The following is an 18007-nucleotide window of genomic DNA, read 5'->3' as shown; positions in this document are numbered from 1 at the left end:
TCCTTACTGCCCTGAAAGGAGCCTGAAAGACAAGCCTGGAGGAGGGAGCAGGACAACAGGGGAGGAAGAAGGTGTGTATTTCCCCAGCCTCACTATCACATCCCCCTTCTATGCCTGGGAAAGAAAACTTTGATTCTAGAACCTGAGGCTAATATTGCTTCCCAAGAAAGAGGGCAACTCAGGGCTGGTACCCTCCAAGCCTTAGTCCTATTCTGGCTCCCAATGCCCACTATCAGCAGAAAAAGCTGGCTCCTAAAACACCAAATCCAGCAAGGAATAGTATCAGCAATTGCTGAGCTGCAGGAATCTTCTCATGCATCCTAGACTTTTCTATGATGAGAAAAAGAAGAACCTGGAAATTTGGGGAATTCAAAAAATTTCCAACACAAATGTAAAAAGTCTCTGGTTACTTGGACACTGCACATTTGCATATTTGATTTTATGTATTTATTACAAATGATGTTATGGCCTTGTGAAAAATAGTCATCATTATAATAATCATAATCACTGAATTTACAGTTCATATGGCAGTTTCTGATACATTGTTCAATTTAATTTATCCTCTTAACAACCTTGTCAAGTAGGTATTACTGTTAATCCATACTTTACAATTGATGAAGCAAAGGCTGAGTGTGTGACTTACTCAAGACCCCAGATCTAGTAACCTCTAAGTGTTATTTTTCTTTTGTTTTTAAAATTAGGCAATGAGCTACCAACATTAGAATCATGCATAGAAAGGTGCTGGACTATGGAATCTGCATCTTCGAGTGTGAAGCATAATAAGCTGTATTAATTTCCAAGGAAAGGGTTGAGAGAGAAAAGAGATTCACTGATTAATTGATACAATTTTTAGGGAAATTTGATCAGTATAGTATCCCAAGATTTTGACCATCTTCATTTTTTTTCAAATCAAAGTTTAACCTATTGAAATAGACATGCATCTTCTCCTTTACATAAACATGAAGCTCTACATGTCACAAAGGGCTTAGAAGGATGGGCCTCCTAATTGATGAAGGGTAATGAAGTTCTATTCCTTATTCAAAGACATAGATGCTTTAGGAGAGGGAGGGAATGTTAAATATATTATTTGTCTATATGAGAATACAGAGGCATGAGGTTGGCAGTTCTGTGCAGGGCTTTGGGTGAGAATACAAAGGAGGGAGAGTGAAAAGGACATTGGATTAGTATAAGATAAACCGGTTTCATCAGGTGGTGGCTTTGGATAAAGTGTTTTGATTACAAATAACAAAGCAAGGACAGAAGCAAAATAGACTATCATTGGAGTATTTCAACTAAAGGAAGGCTTTGAGTCCTGGATCTACACGTTATTAGTATTTCAATGATAGTCTACCATCTTGGTCTTGGGGAAATTGTTTAACCTAGCTCATTTTAATTTTTCTTATGTGTAAAGCAGGGACTAAAACAGCACTTTTCTTATAGTACCTGTAAGACCATTAAATGAAAAAAATTATGTGAAGTGCCTAGTACAGTGCCTGGTATGAGGAAGATTGCAATTGATGTTGGCAACATTTTTCCTCTATTATCCCCCCCAACCCCTTTCAATTACAAAATTCTGAAATGCTGTAACTTTACCTAGATATTTACTGGAAATCTAATTTTCCAATAACAGAAGAAAAAAGTTCTTGATTCTCCTTGTAGATACTTTTTGCAAGTTAAAGGAAGATATTAGTGTCCCTTTTCTTTGATTTGATTCTGACCCAAAAGAAAGATATGGTTAAGAAGGTAGGAGAAATGACTAGTTCATTTAGGCATTAATAATCCTGAAGGAGGTAAATATAAGGCAACCAGATATATGGCATCAGTTTTTAAGCAGGCATATTTTAAAAAAATCAGAAAGATAATAGGTGGGAGCTCATGGTCATATTTACTAAAGAAATGGCTCAAAAAAGATACAGGTCTAAAAACTAAATGACCACATATATGAAAAATCTTAATCATAAGTAATCTGATTTACTTTCCCAGGCAAAGATGAGTGAAAGGCATTTAAAACACTTACTTGACTTATTTGAGGGATTTTGATAAGGAGCTCAGAAACTATGGGTGAGTTTAAGTTTAATTTCATTTTACATATTTCTCTATTTTCTAAAAATTTCTATGACCATGACTTTTATAAAGTAAAATGTTTCCCCAAACATTTGTACACTAGAGAAAAAAGTTGGCAAGTAATTAGAAGAATGTTCAGAAACTAGGAGAATTGTTTTAAAAGTAGCATCACTTGAGCTAAGTATCACTTGGAGATGAGGCATGCAGGAAAAAATGCTAAAGATAACAAAAATTATTTTGGTTACGGTTCAGTGCAATCACACGAACAGGAAGAGGGATGCACAACAATAATGGATTATGCAAAGCAGTTGGACCTCTGAGCTTTTATTTTGCTTCAGTCTAGAAAAATGCAGTTCAATCAGTTCAAAGTAAAACATGCATCATTAGGAAGTCATTGAAACACGTGGGAAATTATTAAGAGGGCCCTTGATTTTTCTAAATGAGTTTAAAGAATTTTATGTTCTTTACATTCTAAGAGTTCATAATCTAAATCATAAAATACAGGAGAGGATGGATTCTGGAAACTCCACATGATGTTGATTCTTGGCAAAAATCTTAGAGTAAATGTGGAAGATGGGTTAGCTCCCAGGAAAGAAAGTCCCAATCACTTAAACTGGCATGGATTTACTAAATCAAGTTATATCAAATTATCCCAGTGTGGATGATGTGCAGGAGGGTGCTAGAGTTAATAAAGTTTGGCAGTCTCTCAAGTTCAAAGAAATAGTGTATTCTGTTTCAGCAAGAGATTCACAAAGCTTTTTAGTTATAGAAAATTTCAAACAAAAAGAGAATGGTATAATAAGTCTCTACATACCCATTACTGAACTTCAGCAATTATTAATATTCTCATATTTGTGTTTCCTCTGTTACTCTCTCCTCCACCAAGTCTTTTTGTTATTGGTAATGGACTATTTTAAAGCAAATCTCAGACATATAATTTTACTTGTAAGTATTACAGTATGAGAAAGATGTGTAACAAACTCTTTCATGATATGCTTAAAAACGAGCTGGAGACATATTGGCTGGATAAGAACAAACTAAGAGGACTTATATTAGCAGCATTCATGGCTAAATCGTGTTGAGAAATGGTTTGAAATCCACCTTGAAGAAGGTTATAGGGGAATATACCACAAGGTTCGATCTTTGTCCCAGGCTTATATGGCATATTTTATCAAGGATTTGGATGAAAACATAGAATGCATGCTTAGCAAATCTGCCAACAATACATAGCTTTTAATGAGTGCAATGTATTACATAAAAGAATAAAGTGTTGTCAAGCTGGAAAGATGGGCTGGAATCATAAAGTTGACATTTAAATGATAGATGCAAGGGTGAGAAACCTGACTTGGAGGTAGTTCATGTGAAAAAAATCTGTAGGTTTTACTGGACCACAGGTCTCCATATGAGTATCTAAACTAACTAGTGATACCAGGCAGCACCAATTAAAGTTGTTTCCTGGTCAAGGATATAGTATCTCCATTATGTCTGCAGTATTATCCTCAGTTCAGAGCAGTGTACTTTGAGAGGGACATTAAGAGACATTACTCCATCTAGTGGAGGGTTATTAGGGTGTTGTGAGATCTGGCAATCATATGTAAAGAATGGTTAATGGAACTGGAGTTTTTTAGCCTCAGGAATAGGAAACTTGAGGATGGAATGTACATACTGGGTATCTTTCAAGATTTGAAAAGAAAGTCTTCTAATGAAGTAGTAAACATACTCTGTGTTGCTTCATACCTTAGAGCTGGGATCAACGGGTGGAAGTAGAATGAAAAAAACTTGGGTTGAGATAAGAATGTCCTAACAATTACAGATGTCTGGCAATGGCCTGGACTACATGAACATTCACTTCTGTCCCCTTTAGCGGGCAGTTTACTGCAGAGGATAAACACCCATCTTTCAAGATTTCTGTAGAAGCAGATTTGCTGCTTGGAAGAAGTTCAAAACTTTGGCTGTACATTAGAACTACCTGAAGGGCTTTAAACTGACCAATGCCTGGGCCCTGATCCTAGAGATTCTCAGGTAGTTGCTCTGGGTAGGACTGGAAAAAGTCCAGGTGATTCTCCTGGGCAGTCAGGACTGGGAATTGGAGAGTGCATGATCTCTAAGGATCCTTTCAACTTTGAGATTTCTTTGATCTGAAGAAGATAAAGCACATTTATACAATATTTAAAAAGTCAGAATGGTGAAAAGCCTGAAGACGACAGAGAAGTCAGACACAAAACTGAACTCAGGGAAGAAACAATTGTTTAAGAAAGACTAAAAGTGCCAAGGTAACCAGTACAGAATGCAACTTAGAGAAGAAGGTGCTGTATAATTGGGAAGAAGGAGGGAATGAGGCTGCGTGGGAATGGTATGAGGGGAAGGAAGTGTGACAGAAGAAGATAAGGGTCTGAAGAGGATGGTCCTGGGCAGTTACCCTGAGTGCCCCACAGGCCCCTAAATGAGGAGAGCACAGAAAACCTTTTGTTATCATAGTCACTGCCTGTGTACACACCTGGATGCATCACATTGGCACAGTGAGCAACTGCAAAGGTTAAAATGCATAACACAGCTGTTTTCTTCCAGGAATAGTGCCTTGCCTGCCTGCCCCGTGTCTTGCCAGGAGGCTAGTGTTCAGCTCACTTCCTTTGGGGTGCAGAATCCTTTACCCCACTTTCCCTCCCAAATCCTGCTGAAACCTCCTAAAGTTATTTTAAGCTTGTTTCTTTGAAGAGCCTTCTACAATTCCCTTACTGCTATTTCACTCCCACTCCCACCATTGTGTTAAACAGTTATGAAGGTGATGTTACAGAGCTGGCTGGCTTCAGGGATAGTGAACAAGAGCTGCCTTTAAAAAGTAGGCTAAAGGGTGGCTGAGGATTGCCTATTGAGAACAGACTGGAGGAGTGCTGCCCCCACATACCTTCACAATCTCTTTCTTAGAAAGAGTATGGGTGGGATATGCTGAGATGTTTATAAAAAGAAGAAAATCCTTCTGAAATCACAGGAGAAAGGCCCCTGGTTGACTTTTAACTATAAAGAATAAATTAAACAGCCTTCACCAATTGCACCCCTAAAAGGCCTCACAACTGCTTTTCTCAATTAAAAAAAAAATCAGCCATTAACTAAAGGATAGTTACAGTGTATTAGGGATTAAAGCAGTTGTTTTCAAAGTGTGGTGCCTGGACCAGCAGCTTCAGCATTACATTACCTAGCAACCTGATAGAAATGCAGAGTCTCTGGCTTTACCCCAGATGCACAGAATCAGAAACTCTGAGGATAAGGTCCAGCAGTTTTTGTTTTATCAAGCTTCCCAGGTGATTCTGAGGAGGTTTATGGTTGAGAACTGGATTACAGAAAGCATGTCTTTAGAAGGTTCTCTAAAGGAGGTGTCCAGAGCCTGCCCTCTGACACGGGGTTGAACATGAAAACTGTAAGCTGAAGAAACTCTAGCCCTAACCACTGAGCCAGGGTGGAGAGTGGAGTTGACATTTGCTTAGTAAAGTAGGTCATGTGGCAGGAGGAAAAAACTACCAACAAAGAGGGGTAAAGTTAAATAGAAACAATCACAGAGTGGTGGTCAATCCAATTAACTCATGTCATACAAAAGTAGAAGGTCACTATTCAAATAACTTTACCAATACATACCTACATAAAAAAGGAACTGTATGATATGAATTGAATTTTTTTAAGTATTTGGTTTCACCTTGGAGATGTGGGTTATTGTGAAAACATGTCTAGCAGGTTCTGGTCAGTCCTAATTGAAATAATGTTGACAGGAAAATAGAAACCCGTTGAATTTTGAAAAGATGATTTGGCTGCTACAGTTTTATTTTCTAGGAGTTATGTGGTAAAGAATTACAGATGCCAAAAATGTGAAAAAGGTTATGGTCTTAATAGTACACCATAAAACAATAGCCAGAGCTACTGTTTATTGAGTGTCTACTGTGTATAGACACTACTGTGTGAGTGGCACCAGGGATAAAGCTATGGCTAAGCAGACATGGTCCTTGCCATCCAAACCAGTGGTTCCCAGACTTGGTTGCATGTTAGATGCACTAGGGAGTTATTAAAAAGAGCAATGCCCAGGCCCCACCTCTAGCAATTTTGATTTAGTCTGGGGTGGGACTGAGGAGCTGGTGTTTTCACAAAGTTCTCTAGTGAATCTAACTAATGTGCAGCCAGAATTTAGAATAACTAGTGTGGTGGAAGACTTAAGCATGTAGATAGTTAATTACAGTAGCTTTAAGTGATATGAAGAAAAAATTTAGAGTGCTGTGAGATCTAGTGGGATTCAGAGTTAAAAACAAATGTGCTAGGCTCTCTGGCAGGGGAAGAACAGTGAAATGAGGGCTCAGAGGAGGCAAAGGGTGAGGCTGGAAACCTGGAAGGGGCAGAACATGCATGGGTAATGTGTAGGATTTGGGTCTTTATTCTAAAGTAGTGGGGAGGTATCAAGTGTTTTAACTAACTAGTGGGTGATATGATCATATAGAAAAGATCACTCTGGCTGCAGCGTGGAAAACAAATTATCAAGAGGCAAGAGTGGATGGGGGGACACCCATTAGGAACCTACTGTGGAATGTGGTGACTAAGAAGGTGGCAGCGTGATGGAGATGGATGGTAGGCATCAGAATCTCTGGGAGGTAGAATCCCAGGACTTGACACATAAGGGGTGGGCAACATTTGCTGAATGAGTAGGATGCTTGGGTGTGAAGGGTGAGGGTGAGGAGGGCATGGGGGATGATGCCATCATTCTTGGCATCACAACTGGATGGGCAACAGAGATGCTCACTGAGCTGTGGAAGGCTGGAGGAGGAAGGCAGGAGGGGAAAGGGAAAAGTATGAATTCTGTTTGGACAGAATAGGTTTGAGGTACTTGTGAGTCATCTAAGCTGCCATCAAGGAGGCAGCTGAAAGGCCAAGAATATGAATATATATGTCTTCACAATATAAATTTTTTTTCCACATATAGACAGTAGTAACTGAGGTCATGGGGTAGTTGGGATCACTCTAATCACTCTTTTCATACAGAGCTTACTACATTTTCACATAAACTTCTCAGATTAAGTGAGGGATGTTTTTAAAATTTTAGTCTAGAAAAATGAAGATTTAGAAAGGTTAAGTAACTTGTCCAAGTCATACAGCTAATAAGAGGCAGGGTTGAGATTCCATCCTACATCCTACAGGATCATTATATAGTTATAAAAAAGGAGATTCATTATTATCTAATCATACTGCCTCTCTTTAATCAGAACGTCACATTCTCCGAGTCAATGTAGAGTTAACATGCTAGCTTAGAAAGGACTAGCTAAATGTGTAGTTCCTTCTATTATAAACATATCATTTGAGTCTATTATTCTTTGTAATTCAGTGAGAAAATATTCCATGGAATTTATGACTAATCTCTGGGATCCAGATTTGTAATTTACTGCCCAAACATTTGTTCTCTTGCTTCCTACAATACATGCAAACTGAAGTTGAGGTTCATTGGCAGCTCACTGAAAATGGTCAGAACCATGGAGTTAAGAAGTTAAAACATATTTGGAATAATCAAATAAATGTTCCCTTTTCTTGGTGGAAAACACTGTATACTAAAAATTCAAATAAATCTTATCCATTCATTTATTCAACTGACATATGGAATACTAACAGGCCAGACTCCTTCTGGCTTCTGGAGATCTAAAAGGTACACTCTGTTCTTAAGGTGCTCAGCCTCATGTAGGAGACTGACACAGATGAAAGGCCATCATGGCATTGCGGGAGGAGTGCTGTGAGACAGATGCGGAGGGGAGCATTTAACCCATCATGACAGGACAGGCAAGCGACCTTCAGGAAGACTACTTGGAAGGAGTGACACATAAACATATTATCCTAAACTGAGACTTCCTTATCATGTGGAGTTAGGTAGATAAAGAAGAGAGGGAAGAAGAATGTTTCATGCAGAAGAAAGAAGCAGGAACATTGTACAAGGCATGAGGATATGAAAAGGAAGGGCCAGGTTAGACTAACAATTTGAACTACACCTAGATTGTGTGGGGACATGGTCTTAAAATTGTTAAAGAGCTTACCTTTTATTTTGAGATACATGGGATTTGTTGAAGAAATTTACACTGGCGGGGTCATATAATCAGGTTTGCATTTTGGGATGAATTGGAAAGGGGAAGAGCCTAGATGTGGGGAGGCCTCTACAGAAGCTGTTGTAAGAATCCAGGCAAGAAATAGAGATAGATGAAAGGATTTGACAGATTCTTAGTGGACAGAATCAGTAAAATTTGGAGTTTGATTAGAGGAAGGAGAGGGAGTCTAAGGAGGCTGGGGGCATAGGGGTGACCTTAATAGAGCAGATTACGCAGAAAAATTAGAGTGGGGAAGAAAGTTAAGTTTAGGCCAGGTGATTTAACTGTAGAACATCAAAGCAGTTATGTCCAATAGGCGGCAAGAATTAAAAATTTGTAGCTGCACAGAAAGTCCCGGCCTGGAGATGCTGACCAGGAGGTCATCACCACTTAGTTGGGTCTATGCCTGTGAGGTGAGATGAGCGAAGTTTCCAAGATGGAGCATTTTGTAACATCCCTATGGAAAGATACGGTGAGAAAGAGGAGTCAGCAAAGTAGGGGTCAGAGGAGTAGGGGACTACAAGAAGAGCTTGGTATCGTGGGAGCCTACAAAATAGTCTGTGTAGTAAGACGTTAACAGTGTCAAATTCTACAGGAAATGTAAAAACCCACTGGATATTTGTGTGAGTAGCTTTAGTGGAATGATGGGGCAGAAGCCAGGTGTGGTGGATCAAGGAGTGCGTTGTAGGGAAGTAGAGTTTAGGAGTACAAGGAGAGAGGGAGGGAGAAAAAAAACAAGGTGGAGGAAATCAAATCATAATAACTAGTGTGGCAAGAATCAGCTCACTGGGAATACTGGAGGGAGAGGCTGAAGGCGAGAGAAGTGGAATGAACAGACCAGCACGTATAAAGCTCTAAGAAGAGAGGAAGTGGCCTTTCCCCACCCAGTCCCGAGGGGAGAGGCAGAGGCTGGGCCCAATAGTGACTTTGTTATCTAACTTCACTATCCCTTCCCTAAAGATGGGTCTACCAATGTGTCATTCTCAAAGGTCAGTTCTAGGCAAAAGACTTTCCCAGAAAGTGGAGTAAAATTTTCCTCAATATGTTTCCTTTCATGTGTTCCCCAGGGTCTTTGGGTTTGAAGGACTTCCTGTAAAGAATTCCAACTATTTTAGCCTTCATTTCCAAGGACCATAATATATGTTCCTTTTATGTGGTATCCTGAACTTTTGCTGAGGTGGAGACCCTTACCCTCCACTCAGAACACTATTATAATTCCAAAAAGGAGAAAGCATATGCAATCACTCTGTTCTACTTTGCCCCCTCCCTCCCAAGTCGGCTTCACTGTCTCGCTACACCCCTCCTACCTCTGTGAATCTGAGCAAATAAGAAAGCAGACCACCTAAGTGTGTGCAGGAAGTGCACAGATTGTGCTGGACAAATGGTTCCTGTAGTTTCTGCACTGCATCTATATTTTATAGGCAGCCTGTATCTTATAGGAAAAGACAATCTATTTCATCTCATGGAATAAAAAGAATGAGAACGTTGTGAAACCAAACATGCAAATGATAGGTATATAAGGCATACTACTCACTTACTGTTAAAAATGATTGGCTCATTTTTTTGATCCTGTAGAAAAATCATGGCAAGATAGCTTGATGAACATGCAATCATAGTGGGGGAGTTAGTTTACCTTAAAGGGGTCATTTTTCATTGCAATGGAGAAAGAACTCTCAGGGAAATGGCATACTTGAGTCCATGGGCCAAGTTCTCCCCTCAAACTGTGCTAGAGATGGAGCTCACTGACCAATTCTGTAGGTTGCCTTTTCACTCCATGCAGATGATCCCGCCTCACCATGTTCACACATTCTTTCTTCATTCAGGGCACAAAATTAAGGAGGACACCACTTTTTTAGTCATGTTCTGTCTTTGAGGAAATACTCAAATCACAATTTTTTAAAGGTGTGGGTTGTCTTTGGTGGGAGCTTACTGTCATCTCTTATGTGTTGGTATTACTGGTTTTGCTCTAGGAGAACATTTCTTTTTCCAAGTTCCAGGGACCTTTCTCTAACCCTTCCTGTCTTCTACCTCATTCATTAAATGAGCACAGAAAATATGCCTTTAAAAAATCTAGGTGACTCTTAGATTGTCCCTCTGAAATATCAGTTCTATTGGTCACATCCCAGACAGGAACTAGATACTAATCAATTTAAAATTGAGCTCTTAACATAAGTATCTAAAGTGAAGATGGTTGTATGGATGGTTGAAGAGAGCCAGCTGCTTAGATATCAGATGATCTGTGACAAAATTACCATGGGCATTTAGAAACTTGACCATATTTTAACCAGAGAGCTGTTCCCTCATGTACTGATAAAGAAAGGCAGAGGTGCCTAAGAGGAGGTACTAAATCTCTTTCAAAATAAAGCTTTGAATCTCCCCAAAGCCTGGCCAAATGAGACCTGGTGATTCTGCACTGGAGAATAGAAAAGAGATGATGTTGATCTGAGAACGAATGAATGAGTAGGCCCCCAGAGATGGTTACCTGGACTAATCAGGTTGGTGAGTGGGCAGCAGGATGGCAGAGTGGCCAGAGAATCAGTAAGGTCAACATCAAACCACCAATGCACAGCTTCCTCTTTACCCAGTGCCCATCTTCAGGGCTCCCAGCATCTCTGCCACTCTAGTCCAAACTGGAAACCCTCCGTGAATTTTTCCCTTCAACCCAAAGTCTTTGGGTTTTTAGGAATTTCTATTAACAATTTTAAATTGCTCAGATAATTAAGGAAGGAAGAGACAGAGGGGGAAAGGAAGGAGGAGAAAGAAGGGAGGGGAAAGACAGAGGGAGGAAGGGAAGTCACATAATAAAATGTTTTGAGAATCACTTTGTGCAGGAGAGAATTAACATGCAGGCCTGGGACTGCTGTCCTCTGGGGAATCTGCTTGCTGGGTTGTCCCTTGGCTGGTGTCTGGAAGCTTGAATTTCAGGAAGGTTCTCATCATTCTGAGAACTAATGGGATGGCTTGCTGTGCCTGGACTGTTTGTGCTGGACACCTGCTTTCCTTCTGGGAGTCTGGGATATTGGTATGTGCTGGATAGAATGTACCTGTGCAACCTGCAGTGAGAGCCCTGACCACTGGGTCTCTGGTGAGCTGTCACAGCTCATTGTGTCCAGTGGTCTCCACTGGGAAGACCAAGAAAGTCTCCTTGGAGGCTTGTGTCTTGTGTCTCCTAGACTTAGTTCCATCCTTCTTTTCCCTTTGCTGATTTTGCTTCATAACCTTTCACTGTAATAAATCTTAGCTGTGATTATATGCTGAGTCCTGTGAGTCTTCCTGGTGAATCTGTATCCCTCCAGAGATATGTATGCCCTTACCTAGTGGGAACATAGTGTAAACATTGTTCCACATCTTGCTTTTCACATGTAAAATGTTTTGAAGACAGTTTGTATCAACATTTGAAGACAGTTTGTATAACAGTTTGATCAAAATCTTTTTCATGCCTGCATTGTATTATGTTATAGCTAGACCAGAATTTACATATTCAGACCCCAATTAATGGACCTTTAGTCTTGCTATTTTTAGTGTTGCTATTACAAATGATGCACTGAACATCCCTACACATGCATGTTTCTTTACATTTGTATGTATTATTAGCAGGTTAAATTCCTTGAAGTAAAAATCTTGGGTCAAAGGATATATATAATTTATTCTTTGATAGTTACTGCAAAATTGTCCCCCACCAAAGAGAGTTCAGGATTTTTTGCTCCCACCAACATGTAAGCAGTGCCTGTTTCTTCACATCTTAGTCAATATACATAATTTATTGAATTTTCAATAAATTCACCCTTCTTTGGTATACAGTTCTATGAATTTGAACAAATGCATATCATCATCTAACTACAACCACAATCAAGATATAGAGTATTATCTCAAAAAGTTCCCTGGTGGCCCTTTGTAGTCAGTCTTCTATCCTGACCCTCTGCCCACTGATCTGATGATTTCTGTCCTTAGTTTTGCCTTTTCCATATTATCATGTAAATGAAATTATATAATACCTAACCTTTTGAGTCTGGCTTCTTTCACTTAACATAAAACTTTTGAGATTTATCCACATTGTTGCATTTATCAGTAGTTAATTCCATTTTTGATGCTGAGTAGAATTCCATTGTATGGTTGTATCACATTTGGGTACATTCACTAGTTGATGGGCATTTGGATTATTTTGAGTTTTTGGTAATGAAGTTGTTAGAAATACTTGTGTATAGGTTTTTGTGCAGGCATATGTCGTCACTCTTCTTGCGTAAATACCTAAGAGTGGGATTGTCTAGTAATTTGCTAAGTATTCTTAACTTCATAAGAAACTGCTAAACTCCTTCCACAGTGGCTGTGCTGTTTCCCCCCCCCCCAGCAGCAATGTGTGGGCATTCCATTGCTCTGCATCCCTGTCGACATTTGGTATTGTCAGTATTTTTTTTAAATTTTGGCCATTCTAATAAGTATGTAGTAATATAATAAATTTATCAAACTTAAAAAAACTGCTATTTTGATTAAGTGATTAAAGAGATCTTGTTATTTTTTCATTTACATTTCGTTAAGGCTAATTAGAGTATATTTAATATGTTGAGAATATACATTTTTCTTTGAAATGCCTATTCACATTCTTTGCTCATTTTTCTATTAGGTAGGTTGATCATATTCTTGATTTTTAATGACTATATATTAAGGAAACCAAGTATTTTCAGTGTTAATCATTTTTTCTAGTTTTTAATTTTTACTTTGCTTATGACATATTTTGCTGCAGAAATAGTTTTATGTTGCTTCTGACTTTTGTACCTCTGGGGTGCAAAGATGAAGAGGTAGGATGAAAGAATTTATGACTGCAAGGTACAGAATACAGGGAACTATAAGACCAGGTGAGCTGGGTGAGTCAGTGCACCCCACCCCTGCTATTACCACCACACTAGTGATATATGGCCAGTACAGATTTTCTTACTGTACAGATACTTCTCACTGTACTTCTCACTGGCTACAGATAACCAAGACTTGTTGACAAAGGGAAGAGTTCCCAGGGCACAGTTCTTCAATTTCAGATGTGGAAGAGGATGCCTTCAGTGGAAGCAATGTGCTTATTGCAGTGACCAGCAATACATCAGACTGTTAGGCTTCTTGGCTGGGACACAGGGAATTCCTGTCTGCAGTCACCGTGATATCACTTTGCTGGAAACAACCCTCCTTCTTGCCAAGACTATATTTGAATATGGGATTCTACAATGATCACAAAGACTTACTGTGCCCCATGAAATCTATGGGCAAAAGAATTCGGTAGAGGCGTGGGAATAGGGAGAAGGTATGGAGGGAGGTAGTGAGGAGAATGAGGGAAGGGGATGCCTTTGCTTCCTTATTTCCCACACACAGAGCTCCTGTTGGCATTGAATCTTGCAGTCATTAACATTTTTAGTCAGGCACATCAAGTGCAAAGTCAGTTAGTTGCTGCTAATCTGAGAAGAGCACAGCCCACAGCAAAAACTGTGAGGTGGGAGTGTGGGGTTGGCAGAATCCGATTTGCAGGAAGAACTTGTTCTGCACCCAGCCCCCATTTCCACTGCCTGTGTGTCACTAGATCGACTCTTCTCACCCACAGGTGAGCCTTTGAGGGGTCCATCAGGATCAGCCAGATTACTCTGTTAAGATAAATGTACTCCTTTCCTAACTAAAGTGTTGTAAATTGAGAACAACCAGCTAGTAAACATTCCAAAGAGTTTCAGAAATAAAAGGTCATAAATAAAAGCAAATTAACTTCCTGAGGTCTGTGGGTCAAGAGGTCAGTGGAACAGGACACGAGCTACTTAATTGCCCATCTCTCTACCTCTCTTTCTTATTCCCACCCCCAGCGCTCCTATCACCTCTTTCTCTCTGCCTCTGCCTTCTTGCCTGTGTCTTCTAACCCTGGGTCCCCTTGTTTTTCCTCCCTCTCCTTTGTCTCTTACCCTTTCACTAACTGGTCAACATCGAGGCCTTTAAGTTCATTTTTAACATTTGTATTTATTGACATTGTAGTGACTGCCTTGACTTAAAAATACAGGCAGGAAACCCCCCTACCCGCCCAAAATTAAACTGCTTCATTCTTAAACTTGACTCAGGACTTATTAATTGGGAAAACATGGGGAGTGTGAACAGAACTCTGGGCAACCTCTTTATACTGGGTCGGCTGAGAAGGAATGAACCCGAGTAATTTCTACACATCCCTAATGCAGGGCAGTGGTTGAGGCAGTGGGCTGGAGTTGTAAAACTTGGATCAAATCCCTGCTCTGCCATTTGCAACATGTATGACTGAGTAAGTCCCTTAATCTTTAGAATCACAATGTCAAGCTCTGCCTCTTAACTGCAAGCTTCTGACTATCAGGGGCCAAAGGCTATATTTAAAAGATACAACATTGTCTGGTGTCATCAGTGACAACAGTCCAGACAATCTCTCAAGCCAAATCCTCAAAATCAGTCACTTTTCACTTCTGGTTAATGAGATTTGCTCCCACACACAGCACTAGTACCAAACTCTAAGCACTGCACTGAGCCTCAGTCATATGGTATAGGGTAGGGTGATGACTAAAAGCCTGGCCTTGGACCAAGTATACCTGTGTTTAATTCCTGGTCCCAATATTTACATCAATGTAACTGTGGGAAACTTACGTAAACCTCTCTGTGACTCAGTTTCCTCATCTGTAAAGTGACAATAATGATGATAATAGTACCTGTAATTGTGACTTTATTTAGAAATAGGATCTTCGCAGATGTTATTAAGGATCTTGAGATGAGATCATTCTGGATTTATGGCAGGCCCTAATACCAGTGACTGGTGTCCTGATAAGACAAAGGAGAGGAAACACACACACACACACACACACACACACACACACACACACACACAGGAAAAGACCACAGGTAGACAAAAACAGACTGGAGTGATGCAGCCATAAGCCAAGAAATACCAGGAGCCATCATCACAAGCTGAAAGGGGCAAGAAAGGAATCTTCTCCAGAGCCTTTGGTCCTGTTGACATCCTGATTCTGGACTTCTCGCCTTCAGAATTGTGAGAGAACAAATTTCTGTTGTTTTAAGTCAACAAGTTTGTGATAATTTGTTATACCAGCTCTAGGAAACTGATCCAATAATAATACATCTACCTCACAGGACTGTAGTGAGAGTTAAGTTAGTTGCTGCTTTTAATGTGCTAAGAATCTGGAATACAGTGAAGGCTCATTAAGTGTAGGCTGTTATGTATTGTTAGCTCATTGAATCTTACCTAGTAACCCTATGAAGTAGGTACTAATATGACCCTCAATTTGCACATGAGGAAATGGAGGCTTAGAGAGACAGAATAAGGTGAGCTTGTCTGGACTCTGCTCCAGCTTGAGCCATCCCTCGGAAGTCTGAGTGTGGCTTTCTGCTGATGGATCCTCGTGACCGTTGGCTTGGCAACTCCGTTGGCTTGGCAACTCCTCATGGTGATTGTCTCTCAGCAACGACTGTAGTCCTGGGCCACCAGAAACACTAGAAGCCATAGAGATCTCCAATGTGATGATGTTTACTCCTTCTGGATGTGTCTTCCCAACCCTGGCACAAGTTCAGCTCCAACAGACCCAGGCTTTGTCCACACTTGGCTGTGTGGGTGTCCTATGACCTGATCTCAATGCGGGTAGACTAAGCACTTCATCATAAGAGGAAGGGGTGTGCTACATAAAAGGCCACACCCTTCCACTCTAGGGACTTTAAAGGTCCCTGATAGTTCCTTGTTTACCCTTATGGTGCTGAGTGTAAATTATACAAATGACTAGAAATAAATCAGACCACTTAGAGTAAGACAAAGCTCCCATTGGAACCCTAAGACCCTACAAGCAAGGCACCTGGTTACCCTACGAGCATCTCTTACTGTTTTCCTCCTCTTAACTCCTCCATACACACTGGCCTCCTGGCCAGGCACCGTCCCACCTCAGGGCCTTTGCACATACAGTTTAGGTTGCCTTAAATGCTCTTACCCAGGAGGTATGCATGCTTTCTCCCTATTCCCCTGAGTCTTTCTCAATACCACCATCTCAGAGAGGCAAGAATCACCCTATCCTTCCTCTTCACCTTTCTTGCTTTTTCATCCTCCTAAGGTAGCATTTATGTAGCATACTACAAATTTTACTTATCTTGTCTATTGTCTTTTCATCCAAGGTAGAATATAAGCACCAGGAGGATGGGGATGTTTATCTGTTTTGTTCATTGGTTAGCTCAGAGCCTATGACAAATCTTGTGCATAGCAAAATTCATTCAATAAATCATTGCTGAATGATCAACTGAAAGAATGAATGAGGTACCTTCCCTCCCCAACTACGTTAGGACTCCCAAACAGAAATGGGTCAATCCATTAAGCATCTAGACACAGCATATGAAGAGAGGACTAATGGAACAATTTGAGCTTCCAAGCATATGGAGGAGACATAGCTTCCTACTGAGCTTGATTTTAAATGAGACAAGGAAAAAGGACTTGGTAGAGAAAGGGGAATGAAAGAAATTTCAGAGATTTCTGAGATAAAGTCAGAATCCAAAATTCATTTATTCATTCAACCAAGAATGCAGCAGTGAACAGCCAGAAGAAAGTCCCTAGACTCAGGGAACTTAAATTCTTGTGATCATAACATTAGACATTATGATCTTGAACACAAACATCTGGTTATTGGAATAGTGAGTTGGGGAGGGCTGAGAGGTCCAGGTAAACAGTGTGGCTTTCATCTGGCAAGCACTAGCAAGCTGTCTTAGATTCTTGATCAGGAAGAGCCCTGGGAACGTCAGTTATGGAAGATTTCTACAGCCACATGAAGGATGGATTCTGACAGGGAAAGGAATTAGAAGGGGTTGCTGTAGAAGAGGTAGAAGTGACTGGAATAGGGAGGTGGATATTGCTATACAGCAGGGTTGGACTAAGGTGCCTGGGATGAGGCAACTGAGAAAGGATCTTAAAGCTGGAGCGTGAGAATAAGCTAAATGTGTGTCACTAAGAACTCCTCCCTGATGGAGAGAAAGGAAGGTGGCAGAGATGGTGCAGAGACTTTGGCTCTGGGAGTTGGGGAATAGCAAGGCCAGATTATGACCTGTTGCCTGACCTTCAGTGATTGTTCCATTGCTGGGCTGTGAAAACACAGGAGGGACTGTAGCACTCCACTGGTTTTACACATCAGTGCTTGCCCATGTTTGCTGTTTTCTTCTCTATATGACAAAGCTGGAGCTTAGTTCAGATGTGACTCATCAGAAATTGGAAACAATTTAAATCCAGTAAGTCACACTGGATCTGCAGAGCAAAACTTTTGTTATTTTTGCCTGAAACCCCCTCTATCTGCCAACCCCAGATATTTTTATTAATGGAATAAAAGATTTAAAACACTACATCTTTGGTATCATGAAATAGAGATGCTAGGATTTCTCTGTTCAGCAGAATTTTGATCAAGGGCAAAACCAAATAATTTTGATCTTTAATAGGATGTTAACTGTGGATGTCATGATAGCTGTTTTGGTAAGAATAAAAATCAGTTTTTTGGTTTTTTTTTTCCTCTGAGACAGCTAATTGGCTTGAAATCAGTCTGTATTTTCTCAAAGCTTGGATTTCCTTCAATTTTCTCTTTCAAGTGGAGAGCTGAAGTTTCTACCTGGATCTCTCACCTCAAATAGAAAAGCCTTCTCACCTGTCACATGAAAGGAAAAAAAATGGGAGGGGAGTGGTAGTCCTGAATTTTCCAGTGTAGTGAGACAATTCAAAGGAAAACAAACAACACTTTGCCATTAGATATTTTTGGTAAAAATGTTTCTAGAAATTGTTTTTTGAAATGCAATTTCACATTGTGTGATAGAAACCACATTTCTGTCAT

At 40.2% G+C, this 18007-nt stretch overlaps 1 protein-coding gene across 5 annotated transcripts in view; it reads left to right on the top strand.

Annotated features, from left to right (window-relative positions):
* Positions 1–18007, top strand: part of ENTPD1 (ectonucleoside triphosphate diphosphohydrolase 1) — a 101856-nt gene that overhangs the window by 30018 nt on the left and 53831 nt on the right. The window contains exon 2 of one of the 5 annotated variants that reach the window (XM_037015775.2): positions 1984–2061. The exons of the other annotated variants lie outside the window; for them this stretch is intronic. Within the exon in view, the coding sequence (XP_036871670.2) occupies positions 2058–2061 (4 nt within the window). The 5' untranslated portion in view covers positions 1984–2057. The remainder of the gene's footprint in view (positions 1–1983; positions 2062–18007) is intronic. 5 annotated transcript variants of the gene reach the window in all.

The sequence above is a fragment of the Manis javanica genome, chromosome 7, assembly GCF_040802235.1.
Source record: "Manis javanica isolate MJ-LG chromosome 7, MJ_LKY, whole genome shotgun sequence".
In the NCBI taxonomy this organism is placed as follows: Eukaryota; Metazoa; Chordata; class Mammalia; order Pholidota; family Manidae; genus Manis; species Manis javanica.
Note: the sequence above shows the minus strand (reverse complement) of the source record. Positions and strands in the feature narration are given on the sequence as shown.